The 20592-nt window shown below is 40.1% G+C and overlaps 1 protein-coding gene across 1 annotated transcript in view; it reads left to right on the top strand.

Annotated features, from left to right (window-relative positions):
• Positions 1 to 20592, top strand: part of LOC124722210 (dynein axonemal intermediate chain 3-like) — a gene marked incomplete at its 5' end in the record, with an annotated part of 287800 nt that overhangs the window by 232416 nt on the left and 34792 nt on the right. The window contains one exon of the mRNA XM_047247406.1: positions 11408 to 11520. Within this exon, the coding sequence (XP_047103362.1) occupies positions 11408 to 11520 (113 nt within the window). The remainder of the gene's footprint in view (positions 1 to 11407; positions 11521 to 20592) is intronic.

The raw sequence follows: 20592 nt of genomic DNA, 5'->3' as shown, positions 1-20592 counted from the left end.
ATCTGATGTGGATTCCATTAGGCCCTGGAGCTTTGTTCAGTTTTAACAATTTCAACTGTTTCTCATGCCACTAACACTATTTATTTCACTCATCTTTTCAGTGGTCTGAGAATTAAGTTGCGGCAATACGCCTGGGTTTCCCTTTGTAAAGTAACATTTGAAAACAGATTTAAGCAGTTCTGATTTTTCTTTGCTACCCTCAGTTTGAGTTCCAGTCTCGTGCATGAGCAACTAAACACTAACTTTGGTGTCAATAACAGTCTTCACATGTGACCACAATTTCTTTTAGTTGTGAAAGATCATTTGACAACATTCTATTATTGAAGTCACTGAAGGATACATGCATTGCTCTCTTCACTGCCGAACACATTTCATTCAGAATCTCTCTATCTATAGCCCTGTGCTTTGTTTTATACCTATTATGCAGTAGTCACTTTTTCTTTAGAAGTTTCTTTACAATGACTGTATACCATGGAGGATCTCTCCCATTATGAACTGCCCTTCTGGGTATATATCTATCCATTGCATGGTCAATTATTCTTTTGAATCGAGTCATATTTCCCTTACATGCTTCTGTTCTGAGCTAAAAGTTTCAAGTTTCTGATTCAGGTATAACACTATTGCTTCTTTGTCTACTTTGCTGAACATACAAGTCTTTCTGCTTGTTTTAGTTGCTCTTTGTGTTTTGGTATTCATTGTTGCTATTACTGCCTCATGGTCACTGATACCAATTTCAATGAGGACTTCCTCAAAGAGGACCAAATGAGGTAGTGCAGTGGTTAGCACATTGGACTCGTATTAGAGAGGGAAACGATTCAAACCTGCATCCGGCCATCCAGATTTAGGTTTTCCGTGATTTTCCTAAATCACTCCAGGCAAATGCTGGGATGATTCCTCTGAAATGGCATGGCCAGTTTCCTTCCCCATTCTTGAGACAGTCCGAGCTTGTGCTCCATCTGTAATGACCTCGATGTCAATGGGATGTTAAACCCAATCTTCCTTCCTTCCTAAAAAAGTTAATATCTGTTTGTTGCCATTAGAGCTATTATATTTTCATCACAAGTTGGGTTCTGAACAATCTGCTTCAGGTACTTTTCAGATAAGGCATATACTAACATTCCACAGGATATCTTGTCGTGCCCACCACTAATGAAACCATAATTATCCCAATTGATTGTGGGATGATTTAAGTCTCCTCCAACATTACAGTATTATTAGGGAACTTATGTATAACTGAACTCAGGTTTTCTTGAAAGTTTTCGGTTACATCAGAAGGAGAATCTGGTGGTTGGTAGGAGGACCCTATTAAAATGTGCAGTGTAGCTAGTTAAAGTAACAGCTGCTTTCAAGTTATGGGCGAAAAAGCAAATTAAGAGCATTTAAACAGATTTCCATTTGGATATTTTGAAGGTTTCTCAAAGTATGGGTCAAGAGATGCTTACCCAAATGCCAAAATAGTTTTGCCAGGGGCTGCAGTGTCTTGGGTTAAAGCAGGCTGTTAACTCTGTCATTTTGTCCATAGGATATGAACCAACTGTTAAACTTGACTTCAACAACTTAATCAATGAGTTTTCTGCACTTAAAACACAGAAATTCAAAGTTGAATAATAATACAGAGATAATTCTTGAAATGAGTATTGTCTCAACTTTAAATTAGACCCATTTTCCTCTATTTCTAATAAGAAATATATGCACTGTTGATAATTTTAAAGAACAAATAAAATCTGTTCTTTATTATTATTATTAATATTTTTATTATTACTGTTATTATTTGCATGTAGGGCCTGCTGGATCACACAGTGCTTTTGGATTCATTTTCCCTATCTTCCATATGGCTATCATTTGCTCTCCCTGTGTTGTTTTTCTTTCTTCAGTTCTCTTGGTTCCTGGTTTCTTTGGAACCTCATTCCACCCAACAGTTTATATTTTGACTGAAAAGATTCCTGTCCACTACTTCCACTGCTTCTGTCTGGGTTTTCTCAATGTCCTTTTTAAATTGTCTGATCCATGGTAATTTCTCTAATTTTTTGATGTATGCCATAATCTATTGTGTAAGCCTTGTTGGGAATCTTTGAACATGTCCACAAATTTTAAATCCTCATTTTCTAATATCTTGTTGACAGGTCTGACAATTTCTCTGTTGCTTTATAGGATTTCAATCTCCATCGGTTCTTCTTTTTGTCTCGGCCAATAATTTTCCTTATAATTCATCACTCTTCCTTCAGGCTGTTTCTCAGTTTGCCTTTCCTGTTGAGAGTTAAAATTTTGCTCACATACAGGCTTCAGGACTGATCACTGTGTTGTAATGTCTAATCTTTGTGTGGATATGTACTTATGGTTGTAGATGTCATGCGTTCTCCGCCATACTCTCTTGCGTTTTTGCAATTGAAGTCTCAGTGCTTCCTTTACTAGTATTATTTGTTTTCTGATCTCACCAACATAGTGAGGTCTGTTCTAGGCATGAGCATCCTCACAGAAAACTCACTTGGTATTTGCTGCTCTTATGTTCACACTGTGATTGTGATCTTTGAAGTAAATGTGCTGAGAATATGTTGCAAGTGACTTGAAATAGGGGAACCCCCTGTATCAATTTATGTCTGTCTTGTCACCATTCTTGTGGAGTGGGTGGATGAAAATGTAATTTCCAGATGCCCTGTTGTTTATAAGTCTAAGGATTTTTTGCTGGTGTCTTCTTCAGTGGATGGTTAATATTCTGCCTGTCTGTGTGTGTGTGTGTGTGTGTGTGTGTGTGTGTGTGTGTGTGTGTGTGTGTGTGTGTGTGTGTAGGAGTCTCTCTGGGAAATCTTGAAAGTAGTTATGGGCAGTTGTGTAGCTCAGAAGAGTATCGAAATTGCTACGTACAGTTGTCGTGATTTAACAAATGAGTTTACCATCCTGCTTTCTAAACCATTGATTCTGTGGTGGTATTCATGGGTCTTCCCACAGAACATCCTATAAAAGTCACATCTACTGTGTTCCCTGAAGTTGTTTTCAATAATTTAATATTTTTCTATCATGGCAACATACTGACCTGACCTCTTTGAGGAAGTCCACATTGAAACTGGTATCTGTGACCAGGAGCCAGTAACAGCAACAATGAATACAAAAACACAAAATGCATGTAAAAAAAGCAGAAGTAGTTATATGTTCAGCAAACTAGACAGAGAAACAATAGTGTTATACAATCAGTGAGGAACACGAAATTTTTAGCTCGGAACAGAAGCATGCAGAGGAACTGCGACTCAAGTTTAAAAGAATAGTTGACCATATACTGGACAGATATATACCCAGCAGAAAAGTTCTTAACAGGAAAGCTCCTCATTGGTATACAAGCCACTGTAAAGAAACAGAGACTGCAGCATAGCAGATATAAATCAAAGCATAGGGCTATAGATAGAGAGATATGAGATGAAATGCATTTGACAGTCAAGAGAGCAATGTGTAAAGCCTTCAATGACTACCATCACAGAATATTGTCAAATGATCTTTCACAAAACCTAAGGAAATTCTTTTCATATGTAAAGGCTGTTTGTGGCACCAAAAATAGTCTTCAGTTAATCATGGATAAGACTGAAACCTAAACTGAGGGTAGCAAAGCAAAATCAGAAATGCGTAACTCTGTTTTAAAATGTTCCTTTGCAAAGAGAAACGCAGCAGGTTTGCTCCATCTTAATTGTCATACCACTGAAAAATTGAGTGAAACAGATATCAGTGTCAGTGGCATTGAGGAACAACTAAAGTCATCACTGAACAAAACCCCAGGGCCCAATAGAATTCCTGTCAGATTCTATACCCAGTTCAGCCAGACTCTGATAAGATTTTAAAGTGGTGCAATGATCGGCAGCTTGCTTTAAATGTTCAAAACTGTAAATATGTGCACTTCACAAAATGAAAAAGCATAGTATCCTGTGAATATAATATTAGTGAGTCCCAGTTGGAACTTGTAAACTCATACAAATCCTTGGTGAAACACTTGGTAAGGATAGAAATTGGATTGATCACATAAACTCAGTCACTGGTAAAGCAGGTAGCAGACTTCAATTTCTTGATAGAATATTAGGAAAATGCAACCATTCTTCAAAGGAGATTTCTTACAAATTGCTTGTGTGACCCATGTTACAATATTGCTCAAGTATGTCGGACCCATACAAAAAAGGACTGCCAGGGGATATTTAATGTATACAGAGAAGGGCAGCACAAATGGTCACAGATTTGTTTAACTTGTGGTACAGCATCACAGACATTTTGAATGAACTGAGCCTACAGACTCTTGAAGACAGATGGAAACTATTCCAAAAAAAGTCTGCTAAAAAAGTTTCAAGAACCAACTTTAAATGATTACTCTAGGAATATACTATAACACCCTACATATCACTCCCATAGGGATTGTGAAGATAAGATTAGATTAATTACAGCATGCACAGAGGCATTTAAACAATCATTTTTCCCATGCTCCATACATGAATGGAACAAGAAAAAGCCCTAATAACTGGTACAGTGGGATGTACCCTCTACTATGCACTTCATAGCAATTCACAGAATATAGATGTAGATGTAGCTGTTGATGTAAATGTGCCTCCTCTTTGTCTCTCTGATTAATGTTGCCACTGTTTTCTGACCTCAAAGAAGTGTTGCTTAGTTTCAGGTAATTTTTTTCACTGCTATATTTCATTTTTCCAAAGTACCTGCACGCGCTTAGTCCCACTAAGATTGTTTGATGTCCTTCCGAGTGATAGCTTTTTGGCTTTCTGTATAAGCTGTGTTTGGAACTATTCCAGGTGACTGCCTTTTCTTTCTCCCAATCATCTTTTATATTAGTTTCTTGGGTCCTTTGTGTGAAGGTGTGTACTCTTGCACTGTGCTGTTTTGGGGTAAATTTTACTGTTATGTGGACGTGACTGATCTGAGTCAACATGTGCACTCATGCAGAATCATTTGTACATTATGAACTTCTTACTGAGAACAATTTGGACCGATAGCCATGTGTGTTAAATTGCCGCTCTCGAGATGGAGCAGTGCACCACCCTCAGATCAAATCTGCTTGGCAAATTAATAATGAGGGCCAGTGCGCCAACCAACCTGGATGTAGTTTTTAAGTGGTTTCCCACATACCACTAGATGAATACCAATTTAATACCCTGTCTTAGTTACATGATTCACAAACATTTAAAAACTTTCACTCACTTCCATATAAATGACAATACATGCAGACAGTTGGGGTATACATATGCCATCCTGGGGTTAATGAGGTGCTGACAGGAAGGGTATCAGCCACCTCTTAAACTAACCATGCCAAATCCATAAATAACCATGTCAACCATGTTCTGATGCTTGACAAAGACACAGGAAAAAAGAGAAGACAAATAACTTCTTCCTGAGAATGGTATGTGATAGCAACGTAATGGATTTGATACTCATCAAGTAATCATATGGGTTACCTCAAGGTCTTTTGCTTTTGAAAATTTTTTCTCATTGAGGTCAACACAATTTTCAGATTCTTTTGTTAACACAGCATAATGAATCTGGTTTCATTCCTGTTGATGAATGTACATGCTGGGAAATTGCTAACCATTTGTTGGTATAGTTTACTCCACCAAGTTGTGCGATGGTGTCAGCTAGTAGGATTCTCATATCAGATTGCTATCATATATCATAATAAACCCAATTTACAGTAGCTCCATAAACAATTTAATACTATTTCATTTTAATTTTTTTGTTGTTTATTTACTACAAAGATACATCCAATTTGTTGTGTGGAATATTTTATATAAATATAGTTCAATTAAATGATATTTTTCAATTATAAAAATAATTAAACTTATGTGGGAAAATTACAGAAATGTAGCTTCACGGGGGCACAGCATTGGCAATTCTGCCGAGGGCAGAGGATCACCTTGGTACCACTCTGTTGGTAGGATGGGGGTACTGGAACACTGCCACTTTTTTTTCTTTTACAAAAGAGACTGCATGTAAAATACTTGCATGGCCCATACCAGTACTTGAATACTGTTCAAGTTTATGGGACTTATAACAGGGCGGACTAACAGAAGACATCATGTGTATACAAAGAAGGGCATTGCAAATGGTCACAGACTTATCTGATTGTCAAAAAAACAGTTACAGAAATGTTGAAAAATCATAACCGGCATGATTGCACAGGTAGCCTGAAACCACTGATGATAAGAATGTATGTACAATACTATGTGGATTAGTGCAAACAATATTTTCATTCATATGCAGAGTGGAAAACAGTTTTATGACATGATAAATCACAGTGTGTAAAGTTGAACTTAGTTAGGTGCACACTTAATGAGATTGTGCAATGACAAAGACACTCAACTTACATTTTTGAAGAATACTGGAACGGTTCAAATATCTATCCAGCTATCTTGATTTAATTTTTCAGTTATTTCCCTAAATTACTTGAAGCAAATGCTGGGATCATTTGTAAAACTTTACCACAGCTTATTTCCTATCCCATTCTTTTCCATTATGAGTCTGTGCTTCATATCTAATACCTAAAAAGATATTGGGTATTGAACTCTGACTGTCCTTCAGAAAGGCATGTGTGGATCTGGAAGATGCCTAGCAAACAGTATTTATCTAAACATGTGTTGTGTCAGCAGTGAAATTTAGTGGATGTGGAATAATAACTTGATCTGTTTTGGAATCAAGCTACAAATTACAGTCAATGGCAAAATGAACACAGGTGTTTACAAGAACATTTCACACTATAGCATGCTTGCCATACTGTAACAGTGCTGGAGCTGACTCTTTTTTCTGCTTCACAAGGGGACCACATGGCAACTGGAATTTTGTTAATTATTTGTATGGATGGCACATGAAATTCAGAACTCAAATAGACTTCTCCAAAAGCAGTTCGATGCAACTATCAAAAATACTTGAGAAAACTGACTTTGAAATTCTCTGACCATTTTTAATATGCTAAAGTAAGGTGGTGATCTTTCACCAAGTAGTGTGATAATGTGGTTGAGTGCTCAGCTGATGAGAGTGGGCCTGGGTCCGAATCCTGGCGGAATCATATTTTTAAATAAAGGTGCATATTCTGTGACCATTTACATGAAATGTAAAATGCAAAAACAGAAAAAATTTATTTTGAAATTGTTTTAAATTACACAATCTTGATTAAAAATTTTTTATAGATTAGTAACTAAGAATTTTGCAATGGAAACTGGATTTTTGTGTACAATATATAATTAGAAATAAGCAGATGTGCATTTTACACAAAAATGACAATTACATTTGTTAATTAGGATATATTTAATTAATTTTATATTTTAAATATATAGGTATTTGAACTGAAAGGAAAAAACGAAAAATTAATAACTGAAACATGACTCAATCTATCAATTACAGTACCACTCCCGTGCACTTTATGTATTCTATGCTTCATAGATGTACTCATAGAACACACACCTTTGTTCAAAAACTTGATTTCACCTGGAATCAAACACAGGTCCCTCACAGTCTGACCAAACACACTATCTAAGAGGCATACTGCTCATCAAAAAATATGTACCTTATTTTAGTGTATTAAACATGACTGGAAAACTCAAAGTTGATTTTCTCAAGAATTTTTAGAGTTGTCTCAAACTGCTTTAGGAGAGGTATATTTGAGTTCTGAACTTCACATACTGAAAATATAAAAAATTACAAAAATCCGATTGCCATGTGATCCCCTTGTCAGTATAATAATACCCAAGTCCACAAACTGAGGACTGTTCTGTTGTAGTTCAAAGAAAATCAAGTGGATTTGCTGGACTGACCTGCACAAAGTCCTGACTTGAATCCCATCAAACATCTTTGGGATGAACTAGAGCATTAGTTAAATACTGGTTGCAATTGTCCAAGCCTGGAGTTGCACTCAAGCAGCAGAGGTGTGTACATCAGTAGTGGAGTGCATTACCTGAGCTTGGCCAGAAGAGGAGCTGCAAAGCTGTGCTCAGACTGTAGCATGATGCAAAGCAAATTGTCATGTGAAGTTGTGTTCTTGCGCCCAGTATGGGCAGAAATGGCCAGAAGAAGAAGACAGACACTGAGAAGAAGCTTTTGACACCGCAACCCGCTAGGAATGTGGAACGGAAGTGCAACAATTGTCATCCACCTGTCCCCCCTCTGTACATCCAGGGCAGTAGAGTGTCACGGGCAGCGATGTATGATATTATAGCCACCTGTTGCAACGAAGAAGTTGGTATAGAGTCCCTTGACTCAGTTGCTGTCGTTCAACTGCAGGCAACGAGCATGGCTGACCTCCAGGCACTGAAGAGTGCTGTGACTGCCCACATCATAGATCCAACTACTGTTGAGAAGACGACCATGCCAAAACTGCGTGAGAAGCTATCTAAGGCCCTGATCAGGGGGCTGCCTTGAATATGCGATGAGAAGACAGTCCATGAGGAGCTTTTAAGTGCCAGATTCTGATGTGCAACTGCAAAATTCCACAATTGGATGAATAAGAAGCAATCGCTGCTGTACATTATCGTAGTGGAAACTGCGACTGATGACAGCAACATCTTTGGGATAAGGAAGCTCTTAGGCTTTCCTGTGACTGTTGAAGCCCTCCGTCAAGGCATGGTCCCTGAGCCCCAGTGCTTTAAGTGCCAAGTAGAGGGGCATGTGGCTAAATACTGCTGAAATTCACATGTGGTGTGTCAAGTGTGCCAGTGTGTACAACACTTGTGCCTGTGACAGATAACGAGATGAGGTACCAACTTGTGCTCACTGTGGCAGGCCACTTGTGGCAAATTGCCATGCCTGCCCAGCCTTTGCCAGAGATGGCTGTGCTGGAGATAAGGCACAAACCAAGAAGAAACAATGATGGCACCGTAAGTGTCACCAAACAGACATGCAACCGAGAAGTGAGAAAACAGCTCCCACTGCCCACAGGTGGCCAGAATACCACACCATTCAGAGTGGAATGGGGAACCAGCTGCTGGCGGTGGCACAGCAGGCGCCACAAGTGCAAGAGATACATGCCATGCTGGTGGCCATGACACAGGAGGCGATCGCAGGCTTCAAAGCTGCCATAGATGCAGAAAGGGCAGCTCTTAAGGCCACCCTGACTGCAGAGACAGAGGAGGCATGCAGCCAACTGCGACAATTGTGCTCACAGCTGGTCCACATTAGTGCAGACACCTCAGGAGAAGGGATGATACCTGCCGCCACTCCCCTCATGAAGCAGCCAGCAGAAAAACACCAAAGAAGAACATGGGTCCCACTGCAAGAACACCAAAAGCCATTGGCTCTGAGCAGCTCTACTATGATGAGTTGGCTATCACGGCGATCAGGACGCTCAAGGATATCGGCTACATCATCCTCTACACAGAGGAGACTCAACCGCGGTCCTCACTGAGCATGTCTGCACAGCCAATGAAGGATGAGTGGTGCCACTATACGACTGTACATTCCGATTGATTGACTACAACGCTCACCTACCAGACATGACTGGATGATCTAGGTCTTCCTCTGTGCCCAGTCACCACTGACGCAGCAGGGGGCTCTCACAGCTTACACAGTGGTACACCGTGCTGCCGCATTGTAACGGGCTCATCTCTCACGATGAACATATGGCTTGACATAGTATCAGCTTGCATGATACCCACTATTAACTTAACCCACGCTTGCATGACCTGTCACAGTCAGCAAGATTCCACTACTGCTCTTACTACCTGACCCTAACTATCACAGAGGTTTTTTTCCCTTGGTGCTTGCTGTGGCACTTTTGTCCTCTCTACCCTTCAAACTGCTACCCTTCATTCAATTTTCGACCCAATCTATTTCCAGAGGCATGTGTATCAATGTTTAACCTTAATCAGACATACTGTACAAGATCACCGGAGCAGAAGGCAGTGGGCAGAAATAAACCATTAGGACAATTTTAGTTAAGAGGCCATTTATTGGCAGCAAATGCATTCCAATGGGCAACATGAGTCAGGCCTACGGAGACGAGAGTGAGCCAGAGCGTAGTGGTAGGCGATGCATAATTCCCATTGAACCTGCGTGGCAGAGAGAGCCTCACTGACAGGCAGCGGGGTACATCCAGCACGGCCATGTGGCTTCCTCTACCCTCATTGGTTAGAAGCCGAGACACCAATGGGGGCGGCATGGAAAATTCTAAAGCGTGGCCTGGTCAGCATCGCCTAGGGTGCGTTACCTCATCAGCACATGAGAGAGGCACGTGATCGAGATTGCCCACCCTGGTGCTGACTTGTGGTACCAAACCGAGGGTCAAGTAATTTCCAGCAGCTGAAGCTGCCTGCTAATGCTCTGGAGAAAGTGAAATTAACCTTTCGAAATAAATTAATGATAGAATCCCCTACTATATGGCTGAACTTTACAATACACAAACACTGCAGTATCAACATCCTGCAAGACCTCACTTTAGTGAACACTAACCCTTATGTAGAGATGGCAGTAGGCCATCATGCCAGTGTGGGCATGGAGAGGCTCCACCTCTATATATTTTCCAAAACCTGGCAGAAACTACCAGTACTGTCAGTGCTTGAAGAAGAATGGAAACACATTCTACCTTCACTGTACCAAAACTTAGTGGAAATTCTTTCCTGAAGTAAATATTGAATACACTGCTGTAACATCATGTCATTTTTCATGTGAGAACAATTATTATGATGACTAAAAACTAAAAACCAAAACATGAGAAACTCGTAATGAAAACATTTCATACTGCTTACAACAGCATAAATGTTTTCTGTTTTGGAAGACCATAAATGAGATCAAATTAAATCAAAGATTAGTAGGGAGGATGGTAATGTGGTAGCATACCCACAAGAGAGATTGAGGGAGAACATTAAAAGAAATACTTATAATTTCTAATCAAAAATTTGTAGACTAGTTCCTATGCTCTTACTTCTGTAAGTGTTTCTCTATTCCTAAGCTTGTTTCCTTATATATCTGTAACATTAATTATTTAGGAGCAAAAGTAAGAACTCATCAAATAGCAGAGGCACTGAGTCATCACCAGGCACATAAGAAAGTCTGGAAATTTCACTAGCATTTGCACAAATTTGACAGCATTTTCAGCCTGCACAATGTAATCATACAGATGTATGTGTGGGGGAAGGGAGGGACAGGGGGCGGGGGGGAGGTAGGGGGAGGGGCAGTTGGCAGTTGGTTGCTCTATCTCAAAAAATTATTCATCTGAAAGCTAGACTTGTTTATATACCTAATCTTGTTTGTATACCGTTTGGTGACACAGTGCCTCTGCTCTTTGGTGAATTGTTATCTTAACTTCAGAATTATTTACATTCTATCAGAACTTCCCACTTTACATTTGAACCATAAATCATTTACACCAGTGCCTCCCTTATGCTTCTTTCCACAATAAATGCAGAGAATTCTTTAACATTAAATACCTGTTATGTTTCAGGAATATACCAGAGTCCAATAAACCATGACAACATATTTGGAGTTGCTGATTCAGGAGGAACATTCAGAATATTTAATGTCCCTCATGAATACACAGAATTCCATCCTGAAGATGTAAGTAGGACAGCATTTACTCACTGGAGACAGTGCCAATGTCTAGCTTGGATAAAGTACAGGTACAGAATAGACTTTGATACTGTGTAAGTCTCATTTTATACAGACACCAATATGAAGAAGGTTTCATTGTCTCAGAACACTTTCCTTAATAGCCTGACTATTTAACATTGCAAGAGAGAGAAATCATCTCAGCATATTTGTTCAGCAAGGCCTTGAAATTAGAACCATTTTGACAAGGCCCACTCATGTCAGAGCCTCACTCTAACTCCGTAGAAACTTCCTAATCTCCTTATTGTTTTTAGACCTCAATAGGCATTCAGATCAGCCTCAGTCCAACCAAGGTTCTCATTTGCCAATAATTCTGGTGTTGCTACTGTTTGGGAAAACAACAGCAACAAATGATGAACCATCAATGATAGGCTCTCATAGGCCAAAAGAAGTGCAGCATTTCAACATGGCACTGGCTCAACAAAAGAACAGAAGATCTACAGAGAGGCACTGAGCCATGACATTTAAATACATATCCACTGCACCTTACTGCTGGAAAATTTCAGGCATAAAAAGCTGTGTATACAAAATGTCATTAATACAGTTTTAGTTTAATATCAACTGAACATTCTGATCACATTATTTGACCATTCTTTACCAAATGAGTGCATGTATTGTCCTGATTAAATATTCTGTGGACTGAAAAATAAGTGAAGAGGCTATTATCAACAGAGCTGCATAGACAGATTCATGGAACAGTACATACCACAAAAGCTCTTTACATGCAAATAAATTTACACCAATGCTTATAAGAATTAAAACTCCCAGGAAAAATGTCTTAATGTGTAGAACAATGTATCAGTAATAATTAAGATTACAGAGAAATGACAGTCACAGGGCCCAAAAAGTATCCTCTTTTTGTGTTACATGCTCACTGCATGAAGAGTAGCTAGACTAAGTGGAAATGTGAAAGCAAATGCCACTATGTCTTGCTGACATTAAATAGCAGAATACCACCTGGAACAGAGGTGACTGATTGGTTTCTGGTAAATGGGTTTATGTCACTATGATGTTGCCATGAGCTGTGCTGCATGCAATGTGGTGTAGTGGTTTCTGTCACTGGCTGGCATGTTGTGGCTCAACATTTGAAACCCAACCACCAGAAATTATTTGTTCATTCATTATTTATCATTTCTGGAAGGTTCTCAAAATTTCTTATGGTTGTAATGTTTGTATATTCTTAAAGATTCAGTGTTTGTATAAAAGCTACATGCTCTTTCCAGGAAGTTAGCTCACTTCTATTTGTTCATTGGTTTTCATAATAAACACGCTTTCATACTAATCTCTGTCCAGGAAGTCAGTTCTCTTCTATCTGTATGTTGGTGTCCATAATAAATGTCCTTTCAGTGCTAAGTGTTGTACTTTGCTGATGACCCTGCTTTCAGATTTGGACTTTGTTATTGTTACAACATGACACTGTTTTGTGCAGATTCCAGGTATTTCAAAACATTTACGTCACTGTGGTTACAATTAAGAAATGTAAAAGTGGACACCTTCATAGACAGAAACTAGAATACAAGCAGTACATCATTTCCAAGGTCCGCATATTCAAGGGACCAATGGATTCCAAAACAGCAACAAGTAAGCTGCACATCAGGCATGTATCAGTGTTTTCTAGAGACCCTTGTCAGGACTCAACAAAATGGCTGAAAGGATTTGACTGAGTCACCAAATACAACAGATGGTATAATATAATGTGTTTGGTAGATGCATAGTTCTACTTGGATTGGCACAGCCCCACAGTGGTTCAAGAACAAGTGGGGCAAATTCCAGGCCAAAGTAAAGACAGCATTTGGTGACAATCAGCAGCATGTCCACTTAGCACAATAACAATTGAAGAAAAGGGCCCAATGTGATAGGGAAATGACACAGTCTCGAGAAATGTTGTTTCTACTGTTTTTTTTTTTTTTTAAAAAAAAGAAAAAAAAAGAAAAGAAAAAAAACCTCGAGTGTTTGATGACTACTACACCACCAGCTGTCAACCATCACAACAGCTGTACTTATGTCACTCAACTGCAGATGATTATACTTGACCTGTGGAATGAAACCCATCACCGTACCCTGGACAAGGTCACTCCACAACATGCTGTAACCATTCCCTGTTGAGGTACCAACCATTTACCTAGCTGCCTAATTCATGAGAACTAAAAAATCCTTCATGGATGACAGTCACCAAGACTTCAGGAAATACCATCAATCTTATCAACAATGGCTAAGATGTTTGGAATATAGTCAACTCATGGGCTTCTTTTCCTATAATGTCAAATGCTTTTTAATTGGCAGCTGAAGGAAACAGTGTTCTGTGACATGATAGATGTAGCAAAGTCATGTTGTCCATTTATGGCTTCGAATCAAGTTGTTGATAAGACATTCAAAGCTGGCCGGAGCGTTACCTAGTCCAAATGGAATAACTATGAACTAGTGGCAGCTGTGCTGAGAAATGCATGAGCCATAGTTGCAACTAGCCCAAGCTAGTGGTATGTGCTGGCACACCTGCGTATTTACCATTAGGCAAAATATTTGCAATGGTGCAATGCAAACAGGTGCGCACAAGGAAAGCAGAGACCAATATGAGCTGAGCACAGACCAGTGTAGAATGTCTCCAGGTGTCCGATTCTGCTTGTCATGGGCCATGTGGGTCGAGCTTAATGTGAGCTCCCAACAATAAGTACAGGATTATTTAGACAGCACAGTCCATTTGTGCATATTATTACACTACAACCATGAAGTACATGGCACCCCGCAGGTCAGGATGATAGTTATCAATTTTGTACACTCACACATCCCTTGTCCTTTCCACAGTTACATGGCTGATCAAAGTGCTTGATCATTGAGGAGTGTACACCCTCTGGGAATAGTGTTTAAGCACTTCTATTGTGGAATGCCCATTACTGCATTCACACAATTTTGAGAGCACAGACTTTCATTATTAGGAGACATTTTTAAATGAGTGTGTATTCCTTTGCCATGAATAAATGTATCATTGTGCAGACATGTTTTCTGTCAATTACCATCACCATGTCCTAGAGTCTGAGCCCTCTGCACCACTAACTTGTAAGCAATGATCCTACTCATTCCTGCTTCAAACTCATAGAGGCCATGAGGAGTTAAGAAGGCAGTCTTTTCCTGCTGGCCTGTGCCCTGTCTGTATGTCCATAGCTGAGGAATACTATGCTCCTATAAAGCAGGGTAGGGTGTCATCAGTGCATGGCAGTGGGTAGATATCTTTTTTTCATGATTTTGCTGTCTTCAGTAGTCAATGCAGAAATACCATGTGCCATCCTTCTGCTTTACAAGGACCACTGGAGGGGACCAAGAGCTCTCCAAAGGTTCAATGATGTCACTTCCTCACAAATTATGAATCATTTAGCCAGTGACATTCTATATGAGAGCTAATTGGTGGATGATCTCTAGTATTGATATGGTGTTTTACCATTGGTCACTTGGTCTGTTTTTTCTCCACTCCAGATCTGAAGCCAGCTGAAAATTGTTGCAGAACCATCAACACTCGATGTTCAGTCAGGCAAGATCCTATTAGCAGTTCAACAATAACTTCGTCCACTGCTTTATATATAGTGGTAGCAGAGCATGATTGCTTATGACTGTCACTGGTTTGCAGATGTCTTTTGTGAGCCTGAGTAGCTTTTTGCAATCAAGAAAAGTTTTACTGCTTGACTGAGCATCTAGAGTGACAACTGGACTTTATCTCATTGATGATGGTGGGAAGACAACATCTTCAACAGCAAACAACTATCCAATGGAATCTTTGTTATGTGTGCTTGTTGGAATAGCTTCATCAACCTGGAGTTCTGATGTTCCACAGTCTATGACTGCTTGTGGTGTTTGCAAAAGAGGATAACATTATGACTAGATTCTACTACAACAACAAATTCGAAGAACTGTGTTCTGTCATTGATAGTTACTCTTGCAATACATGTTCCCCTTGGCTGGATGTATATCCATACTATCCTAGCATTGTGTGAAGAGAATACCAGACAGAACTTCACACTGACACCAGCTGTTATAGATATTACCTGAATGTGCAGTGTCTGTCCTTTTGGACATGTCCAAAAGAACAGACACCATGCATTCATATAATCGATGGCCAATGAATGCAAAAACTTGATTTTGGATGCAAATTTAAGTTTGACCACTGATGCAGATCTAAAATTAGCAAGCATGTGGGATATGGACAGGGACTGCAGGTAGGTGGTGGTAGGTGTGAATGTAGTCAGCCAGGGAGTGTGGTGAGATAGTCCACACATTTGGAGTAAACACTGTGTCTGGGTGGTGCAGTGGTTAACACAACTGCCAAGTAAACAGGAGATACTGGGTTGAAGTCCCGGTCCGGCACACATTTTCACGCATTGCCGCTGATTCTGCACAAAGTCCCAATGCAGCTGATATCATTGGTTATTTCCCTTTCCTTTCTCTGTTGTCCCCCTTCAATTTACATAAAATGTTAAGGGATAGGTTCAGTTCTCATACAAATTCAGGAAATGCTGAAAAAGTGATAGCTTATGCTTCCAGAATACTCTTTAAGTCCAAGAGCTACTACTCTACAGCCAAGAATGAGTGCCTTACAGTTTTTGTGGACCTCAACAAGTTCTGACTATATATGCATTTGACAAACCATTCACCACTGTGGTGGATTACCATTCTCTATCCTGACTGACTGCCCCAAAGGATCTGTCGGGTTGACTGGCAAGATGGACACTGAGGCTTCAGGAATATGGCATGCAAATATGGACACACAAGGATGTTGATAATCTTTCAAGGACTCATTTGACAGAACGCACCAGTGTGGGTCAAATCTGTCACCACTGCATTAAATGGCATTGCTGCTGAACTGAGAGAATATCCAGGATTGCTGCAAAGCATACAGGTCTTGAAGAAGGAGGATCTGACCAAAGGAGACTTCCAGTTAATAAACAGAATATTGTATGAGAAGAAGTATGCTCCGATGGGGCAAAAATGGTAGCTTCTCATTCAAGCTCAGCTGTGACCAGTTATCCTGAAGTTTTTCCATGGCACTCCAACATGTGATCACCTGGGATTTGTGGTTGGTTGGTTGATTCGGGGGAGGGGACCAAAGAGTGAGATCATCAGTCTCGTCAGATTAGGGAAGGATGGGGAAGGAAGTTGGCCATGCCCTTTTGAAGGAACCATCCCAGCATTTGCCTGAAGTGATTTAGGAAAATCATGGGAAACCTAAATCAGGATGGCCAGATATGGGTTTGAACCTTCATCCTTCTGAACATGAGTCCAATGTATTTGTGAAGAATCTAGACAGAATTAGGTGCAGGTATCACTGGCCAGATACTGGTCTGTTAGACCCATGTAAGACAATAGAAGGTATGCCAGTGACAAAAACACGTGCTGCAATTACCTCCTAGGCAGCTGGTACTAGTTCTGTGTGCAGCAGCACCATTTCACCAGTTTTTAATCAACCTCTTGGGGAAGTTCCTGACATTAGTGAATGGGAATTGCTGGATAATAATATGCACCAATCACACCATGCATTACACTGTCACCAGAACGTGCCAACTGCCTAAGTTCCAGAAATTATAAGATTCCTTGTACAGGGCATTATTTTGAAGCATGGAGCAACCTGAGTAGTGATCTCTGATTGTTGAAAAGTTTTCCTATTGAGACTAGTATCAGAGGGAATTTCATGTTACAAAATCACCCACAGAATAACATCTGCCCACAGAGGAATGACCTCACAGGATACTTTAATAAGATTTTGGCCACTACATTCACATTGTACAACAGAGAGACTCAGATACAGTGCTGCCCGTCATGACAATGGAATACAACACTGCAAAGCAAGAAACTACAAGCTTCACACAGTTCTGTCTGCTCCACGGCCACAAGGACAAAACAACAATGGATACTCTGCTCCTATTTCAACTAGACAATACTCAGGATGCCTACATCAAACATTTCATCACCAAGACCAAAGAAGCGAGGCACTTGGCTCACAATCGGTCCCTGGACGCCCATGAGAAGAACCAAGAGCACCGTAACGCCAAGCACTGACCGGTGAGATACAGCCCAGTAGACATTTTTAAGCCTATACAGGAAGTGGGACTATTGGAAAATTTAATAGTTTACACCAGCAATTATTTGTTATTTAGTATTTATCATTTCTGAAACGTTCTCAGAATTTGTAATATTTGAGTATAATGGAATATTCAATGTGTGTATAAATAGCAGCACTCACCATCCGGGAGATCAGTTATCTGCTGTCTGTATGTCGGTGTTCACAGTACACATGCTCTCAATGTTAAGTGTTGCAATTCATTGACAACCGCACTTCCAGATTTGGATTTGATTATGGTTATGACATGACAGTTTTTCATCAAGTACCAGGTATGTTGTTATAACAGCGCTGCACATGTGGAGCCAATTTCCAGAGAAAAAGTGTAAATTGTGACAAGAACATACTGGGCCTTGCAGCATAGCTACAGCAGGGGATGACTGCAATTTGTCTGAATGACTGTGATGGACTCTACAGCTTCTGTCACAGTGTTGTCTTAACATTAGAGCACTGCAATTGGTGTAAACATCTCTGAATTTGACAGTTTGATGCTGCCTCCTTGGGACTGGACTGGAGGCAAACATGACATTGTGCCAGATTTCATTGCCCAAGAAATTGATGCTGGTATAGCATTTTTTTCAGATGAGTCGTGCTTCAATTGTCCTGCAGTAATGGCTAAAGTTGTGTTAGATGATAGTAAGATGACTACAATCTGTCAGCCTGTACTGTTGAGTGGCATACTGATGAAATGACAAATACAATAGCCTTGCATGCCGTAGGACATGTAGCACATGCTACAAATGATGTACTGTCAGCGGCCCTGTAGCAACAATTCTCAGCACCGTGAGGTATAAACAAAAATCAGACACTAGATTTTCTATCTATCACTTTTAAATTCCAAATGTTGTGCTTTTCAGTTAACATAATGAAGTGACACTGACATAATACATGGGATGTCTTTGTGGTTAGCATCAGAGAATGGAATCAACCTGTATATCAGTGGCAATGTCAATAAATAGGCATAGTGTGTTGAAAAAGCACAGATTTGGATCTTAGAAAGAAACTTAAAATACCATCTAGAATCAGTGGTTAAATTGTGGTAAATGCTCTGAAATTATGTGGACAATAAATGAGCTGACTGAAATGAAAGTCTTACTCACAGAAAGAGAACCTGCATCTCGATAATGGAAAGGTGAAGTTTTAGAAGTTAGTGACTGTATAGGAAAAGGATAATTTCTAAGATCTTTTTAATCAGCAATCTTCCAGCTGGGAGTATGTATAAAGAAAAAGCAAGATCAAACACAATTTATGGAATGCGGTACTTTATAGAGAGATACATAAAATGCAGTGAAGAACATGTTGTGCGTAGCACTGAACACATTGACTGGACAAAAGTAATACAGGTTACAGAATAAGCTGAGCACTTGTTTGCAATTGCTTAAGTAATACTGTTTCTTTTGCGGGTTACAAGAGTGTGCCAGGAGGTGACCTCTAAATAGAAACAAAGCAACTCATCCTGATTCAGTGCTGGGTCTGGCCCAATCAGAAGTCGAGATAAGGCTTTGGCAATGGCGTGTTGCATTGTTGCCCAATAATGGATCTGAAAATGATAACAGGAGAGGAAGAGAACCCACCACTGCAAACGACGTGCTGCCTTGTCCAGCACAGAAGCCGAAGGGTAAAAAGAGCAACCAACAGCTTGTGATCTGTGACTGAATGGAACTTAGGACCATACAAGAAGACGTAAAATTTCTTGAGGCTGAACACATATGCTGAAGCCTCCTTTTCAGTCTGAGAACGCTGCTGCTGAGTGGAGTTAAAGTCTTATAAGCATAAGCAATGGGTCATTCAGACCCATCTGCATACTTATCCACCAACAACATGCCAAGACGATGCTGAGAGGCATCTGTTGCTGACAAGAGATACTGACCCAGCTAAAAAGTGGCCAGATATGGGGCAGATCAAGTTTAGAATCAAGCAAAGCAAATGCACAGCCACAAGCTTGTGACCAGAAAAAAGGTCTATTTTTATGCAAAAGCTCCTGCAGGGGCTGAGCAACAGTAGATGTGTCCAGTAAAAACTTATGGTAGTATGCAACTTTACCTAGAAATGCCTGCAGTTCCTTAACAGAGGTCAGCCATGGCAAAGCCACAATTGCGTTAATATAGTCATGCAATGCTTTGACCCCTGTGTAAGAAAACTCAAAACCTAGATACTCAATTTACATCTGAAAAAATTGAGATTTGCCAAGATTGCACTTGAGACCCACAAACTGCAAAACAGAAAACAACAATCAGAGATTGGTAAGATGGTCTTCAGTAGAAGAACCTGAAACAATGATATCTTCAATTGATGCAGCCGGGTACAGAGGCTGTCAGCTCTTCTAAAAAATGCTGAAAAATTGCAGGTACACTAGCAACGCCAAAAGGCAAACACTGATATTGGTATAAGCTGGAAGGTGTATTGACAATGAGAAGGTGCATAATGGTGTCATCCAAGGGGAGCTGGAGGTATGCTTCCAAGAAATCAGTCTTGGAAAAGTAGTGGCTACCTTACAATTTTCCAAGCAACTCGTCAGGGTGAGGCAAAGTGTATGTAATCTATCATGAACTGTGCATTAATCGTGACACTGAAGTCACCACAGAGGTGGAGCTTACCCATCAGCTTCTTAAAAATGACCAGCGGTGTAGCCCATTCACAGGAAGAAACAGGCCAAATGACATCAAGGGATGTTAAACTGTCTAAATCAGCCTTGACAGAGTAATACAACCTGACAGGCAGGTGTCGCACACGAAAAAAATGGGGGCGGGCAGACTCTCATGGTAATGTGGGCCTGAAAACCAGTAGCAAAACAAAGCCCAGGGGAAACAAGAGAGGAAAACTCAGAGCAGAGGGACCCCAGTTGCTGATACAGAACTTGATCTGACACTAAATTTATTTCATCAGCAGTTGAGAAGCCAAAAGTGTTAAATGCATGT

The sequence above is a fragment of the Schistocerca piceifrons genome, chromosome X, assembly GCF_021461385.2.
Source record: "Schistocerca piceifrons isolate TAMUIC-IGC-003096 chromosome X, iqSchPice1.1, whole genome shotgun sequence".
NCBI classification, from domain to species: domain Eukaryota; kingdom Metazoa; phylum Arthropoda; class Insecta; order Orthoptera; family Acrididae; genus Schistocerca; species Schistocerca piceifrons.
Note: the sequence above shows the minus strand (reverse complement) of the source record. Positions and strands in the feature narration are given on the sequence as shown.